The sequence below is a fragment of the Charadrius vociferus genome, unplaced genomic scaffold, assembly GCF_000708025.1.
Source record: "Charadrius vociferus isolate BGI_N301 unplaced genomic scaffold, ASM70802v2 scaffold36, whole genome shotgun sequence".
Classification (NCBI taxonomy): Eukaryota; Metazoa; Chordata; class Aves; order Charadriiformes; family Charadriidae; genus Charadrius; species Charadrius vociferus.
In genome coordinates, this window is record NW_009649047.1 from 290,344 (window position 1) to 296,295 (window position 5,952).

Genomic DNA, 5,952 nt, shown 5'->3' on the forward strand with positions numbered 1-5,952 from the left:
TTTCCTTCTGCAAACCTCACTTATTCTTTATTGTGCCCAAGCGCTTCTTCCCCTCCTGGGACCCCATTTTTGGCTCTCTTGCTTTCTCTGCCTGCTGCCTGGGTGCTGATAAGGGCAGCACTGGGGGTTCTGGTCTCACACCGTCAGCAGTGGTGCCCCGTTCCTGGTCCTAGCCCAACCCTTGGACACCCCATATCTTGGCACGTCTACGTGGCAGGAGGATTGGAGATAAGGGAAATGCGTTGGTGAGGCAATGCTGGGAGCGACACCCACCTTCTTGTGCCAAGTATTCATTCTCGATGATCCTGGCCAGGCCAAAATCAGCAATTTTGCAGCAGAGTGTCTCTGAGACGAGGATGTTGGCGGCTCTCAAGTCGCGGTGGATGGAGTTCATTCGCTCGATGTACGCCATTCCCTCTGCCACCTAGGAGAGGAGGAAAAGTCCATCTTCATCAGTTGCCTCTCCATGACAACAAGCTTGCCTGCACCTTACCCACCTTTACAAAAGCACAGTGTCCATACAGGGTTGCTCACATGCCTCCATGTGCATGGACATGCATACATGCTCCATGGATGGATGGAGGACAGATGGATCAACAGATAGATAGATAAACAAGTAGATGGATACACAAATAGATACTGCCTGTGTATATGTGTATGCGTGCAGCCCTACCAGCGTGCACCGGGCCTCCAAAAGCTTTAAGCAGCCAAGTCAAGCAGAACCGAAGCATCACTCTCCGTTTTGCTCAGAAGTTACAGCCGTGTCTGCAGCGAGATGAAGAAAGTTGAAGCAAACCTGAAGCCATATCACTGGATTCCCAGTTTCTTCCACAAGACTCTCCCCTCTAGTTGGGATTTTAAATACAAACACTCCAGATTAAATACGTGAATTTAAAAAAAAAAAAGAAGAAAGAAAAAAACACTCAAAGAGCTCATCTGTCCCTCAGTCACAGTAGCGAAGGCCAGACCTAGGACAACTAGGTCTTCTTCAGCAACCTCCTCTGTTCTCCCTCACTGCTTTGGGATGGGGAGGAGACCCCTGGAGATCCCTTCTCAATAGAACAGCCTAGTGTTTTCTTTCCCTCTGCTGGACTAGGACCCATGACACAATACAGTGCCCCTCTGATACCTACAGGATGCAACAGAGCAGAAGAACCAGATATTCATAGAAATATGATGGGACAGACAGGATGTCCCTGGACAAATCTCTTGTCCTGGGCATGTACTACCTTCTTCAACCATCTCCAAACTTTACTTTGGGAGGTTCTTGCTCCCAATATCATCTTTTACTGTTCGGCTCCCTGGATCATGCAGCAGCCCTGGGGAGGTGCCCAGTGTGTGATGAGCCCCTGTAAATAACGTCAGCAATCTTTTATTGCAGGGCGCTGAGAGATACAGAAAAAAAAAGGAGATTGTGAAGTTGCTCTACCATTCGAGTCACAGATTTGGGTTAGGCGTCTATCAGGAGGGCGAGTGGATGCACGCAAGCCCTGCTAATAATGGTTAGTACATATTAAAGCTTTTATGTGCCTGTGGGTGAGGGCAGAGCAATTTTCCACTCCATACAGATTCACATCAGTATCTCAACTTACATGTGGTTTCAAACAGGATACTAACACATACTTTCCAATGCTGCATTTCTAACCTGTGTCAACACCCCTTCAGCGCAAGTAGTGTTTGCTGCAGTGGAAAATGGAAGAATTGATGTAATTTCCTGTCCTGATGTTAATGAGATAGTACCCGGTGACGGGCCCGTTCCAGCCCAGCGTGCTTTCGAGCATGTACCCTCGAGACTGACCACAGGATCAAGTGCATGGGCCCAGAGTTTTCTAATTTTAACTCCAACGGATGCTATTGGATCCAAAATTGCGCTCGAGAGGGTTGGGTGCCTGTTGGGCCCTGATGTCATCCCGACACCGCAGATGAACAGATAGCAAAATAGCTCAAGAGAACTGCTCTTTTCCTCCTCCTCCTCCGGGAGCTACCCAGTGAGTGTTTGAATCCCTGCCCTGGGGAGGTGATGCGGGGTGGGAGGGGGAGTGATGAAAGCTGTCCTTCTGACTGACGTCCATGTCTTGAGGCATGGGCAAAGTCCTTCCTACCCAAGGTGCTGAGGGTGGCTTGTGTGGGTTATGACATTGCTGGGGTGTAGGGATTTGGTCTGCGTTTGACTATTCTGGTCCTGGAAGAGGTGTGTGCTGCAGGAGCATGGAGGGATGTGAGAAGAGTGTGCAAGGTGCTGAGTGCTTCCAGGTGCCTATGGAGAGGTGGTGTCCACATGTAATTGCTCAACCCCAGTGATGGTGCCCACTGTGGGCACTATTTGGCCACTGTAGTGGACAGGATTCTGGCCAGCTCAGGCCGTGCTATGTGACCATATTCAAGACTTCGACCCTGAACTTGGAGAGGAGGTTTGAGTGCACGAGGTTGGCCTGAGACGGGTTTCTCCCAGGGGTTCCTGCAGCTAGTGTGTTGTCTGACCTGTACCACCCTCATGCCTGGACAGACGAGATTACTGACCTCTCCCCAGATACTTCCACACACCTGCCTGGAAATGCTTTGTTAATCCACGTGCTCAATGCAAGTTTTAATGTTGTGTTAAATAAATGGGTGCGTACTCATAGCTTCTGCTGTCCCTGCCTCAAATCTGGGTATAGTGTTGGCCAACAGCTTTGCTCTGGGCCACCCCTGTGACTATAGCTGAGCGCAGATTGCTCTGGCTACAGCACTTTCCTCTGGCATAGAAGGGCTTCCAGCTAATTTCTGGGGTAGCACTGCCACCAACCCCAAGGGCTCTGCAGTACAGATGAATTTGGACCATTCTGCTTATGATCGGGAATTTAAAACAAACCACAGGCTATGCCTGTCAAGAAAAGGAATGAAAGAATGAAAAAAGGAAGGAGGGAAGTGGGGAGCTAAAGAGAGAAGGAGGGAAGGAAGGAAGAAATTAAGGAAAACAGGAACAACACTTTTGGCCCCATAACCTTTCACAGACAACAAAGATAAAGCTGCAGATACAGAAGATTTATCAGTAGAGAAGAAGGCAGGCATTGAAACGTGTTCCTCTGCCCTGTTAATAAGGGTGCAGAGGAAAATAAAACTGGGGACACTGCTTTAAAATATCCAAATATTTTCATCCTGGTTAAACCAAGAAGGAAAATCTTTCGCTATCATATAACGTTTGCCCAAGTATTAAGATTCTCTACTTTTTAATACACTATAAAATAACTCTGGATGATGGCTGGAATGAAGTGGCCAGCCTTTACAAGTTGTTTGCTCAGGCTCACTTTGACCCAGAGAGGATGAATGATCTTATGGGTAAATCCCAGACCTGCACATCAAAATAACTGTATTCAGCCATGACACTGATGCTTCATGGCTTTTTTCCAATATTTCCAAAATTAGTGTAGCTCTGCAGTGGGCGAGCCAAACTCTGTCAAAAGCTGGCTAGGACCAAAGCAGAGTGATTTTGCCAATCTCATTTTTCATACACAGCTTGTTGCCAAGATGCTGCCGCTCTGGGTCGCCGTTTACCTAACTTTGACCCGTTTGAGTTTAGATTCACTTCTGGGTTAAAATGTTATGGTGCAGCTGCAACTACTAACATTTACAGCCTGGGGACGCTTAGAGGGAAACAAGCCTACAAAGGCAAAAATGTGTTCTCATAAGGAGCAATATTCCCAGATTTGAAGGCCTTTATGCCTAATCATGAGAAGGGAAGAACTGCTGAAAGCCAGCGTGTCCCTACATCGAAAGCCTCTTTGTTGAGCTTTTTCTCCCTTTTGGTAAAAAGAGAAAAAAAAACCAACTTATTTCCTGCTCAGCAAGGCAGAAAAAACAAACAAACCCCTCCCAAAATGTAACACACCCCCAAAAAAACCAAAACCCAAACCCCAGTTGTCTAGCACTGAACTAAGTTCCCCAGAGGCTGTCCTAAGGCCAGCAGAGCGTTGCTGAGCTGACATGCACATCAAGGCGAGAGGGCTGAGAGAGAAACCCTGAGAGAGCACACCAGGAGGTGCTGTTTTTCTCCGTGAAAGCGATGCTCTGACAGACTTCAGACTTGCAAGAATTTCACTGAGGCAATAACAAATCATGGCCTTGAGTCTGTTTCCCAGAGGCTGTTCAACTAACCTGAGCAGACATATCAATGAGTTTGGGGAGGTTCAGTTGGCTTCCTTCTTCTGTCTTCAAGAAATCCAGCAAACACCCTGCAAAAGAGGAGAGATTGCTGTAACTCTTCTGAATAAGTCTATACATTCACTTTCCCTGGTGCTTCTCAGAATATATTCAACAAATCTGCCTGCATCCTAGAGAAAATCCGAGGACCCACAAAGGGTGTTTGCTGGAGCATCTTCCATTAGGAAAGTTCCCAAACACAACCCATTTCCCCCCTCTATTTTGCACAGACCTTTTGCAAACTGCTGGGATTCGTCACTCAAAGCCTTATAGACAAGAGGGACAAAATAAAGGACAATTTCACCATGAGGGGAGCAAAAATCTGAAACAAACTGCCAGTAGGAACAGTGGAGATGAGAACTTTAAATACTCTTCAAATGAAGCATTGCCATCTTGTGAAGTAGCTTATGAAATATGAGACCACAAGAGGCAGAATTTCGTCACCCAGAAAGTCCCTTCCAGTACTAGAAACAAACTTGTAGATCACTTAGTCCTTCAGCTTACATATTTGGTACAATGCCCTCCTATCCATCCCCATAATGATGGGAGTACCAGCCCCCTCATTGACCTGATTTTGCAGAAAACCAACAAAAAACTCAATGAGGCTCTTTACCATTGGCCATGTACTCTGTCACAATGTAGATAGGCTGCTTTGTGACCACTGCATATAGCCGGACCAGTTTGTTATGCTGAAGCCTCTTCATCAAGTTTGCCTCTGCCAAGAAAGCATCAGGATCCATGCTGCCCTCCTTCATGGTCTTCACAGCCACCTTGATGTTGTTCTTGTAGTAGCCTGTCACAGAATCACAGAGAATCACAGAATAGTCAGGGTTGGAGGGACCTCTGGAGATCATCTCGTCCAATCCCCCTGACAGAGCAGGTTCACCTACAGCAGGTTGCACAGGATGACATCCAGGCAGGTTTTTAATGTCTCCAGAGTGGGAGATAATGATGCGTTGAGGAATTTTGGCCTCTCTACAGGCTCTATCAGGCCATGCAACAAAGAGCAGAAGAGCTTGTGGATCAGGGAGCGGAAAACCACAGCAATAGTTATCAATCTCCCAACAAGAAACAAATGGAAAATTTCAGTGCCAGTGGGCTCTGAGCAACCAGTAGGTATGAAAGAAGGGAGAGACATGGCACAACTATCAATCCATGTGGCTCCATCAGGGATCATCCCTACTTTGGGTCGTGGACACCCACATGATAAGCCCATCCTCACGCAATCCTCCCAGCCCTGCAAGATCCTTTCTGGGTGAAACCCCTGGGACGTCCCACCAGCTAGGTTCTCAAATAATCCAAATGTCATCGAAAAAGCCAGGACACTACAGTCAGGATGTCGACTCAGTCTGGTTCTGTCCACAATCTCAATTTCCAAGGCAACAAGCAACCACAAAGAGGACAGCAAAGGAAAATGAACTCACCCATTTCCTCTCCCACTGATTAGCAGTGGGCAGGAAGACGTAACAGATTCAGATTTGGGTTATAAAGTGGGACAGGGAAGCAGAAAAAATGGGATAGTGTCACCCAAGTACTCTGCTGTGTGTAGCTTAGGATCCTACAACCATGCCCAGGATTCCCAAGTATAATGAGAACATGTCTTAGGAGATGAGTATACAGACACTTGAACACCCCTTGCATGCATCTTGACTATGAAAGCCATGCCCAACCACTGATCAGTGCAAACACAACCTGTCTGGTCTTTCTCAGGAGTATGGCATCTACTGCTGCTTGTGTACCCATAAATATGTGTTTATGATCCCCCCATTCAGA

The 5,952-nt window shown here is 47.1% G+C and overlaps 1 protein-coding gene across 1 annotated transcript in view; it reads right to left on the bottom strand.

The window, feature by feature from the left end:
- The window catches only part of BLK (BLK proto-oncogene, Src family tyrosine kinase), a 27,911-nt gene that overhangs the window by 3,841 nt on the left and 18,118 nt on the right, over positions 1-5,952 (bottom strand). Inside the window, exons 8-10 of the mRNA XM_009887940.1 lie at positions 4,793-4,972; positions 4,135-4,211; positions 274-424 (exon numbers count right to left, since the gene is read on the bottom strand). Coding sequence (XP_009886242.1) covers positions 274-424; positions 4,135-4,211; positions 4,793-4,972 — 408 coding nt within the window. The remainder of the gene's footprint in view (positions 1-273; positions 425-4,134; positions 4,212-4,792; positions 4,973-5,952) is intronic.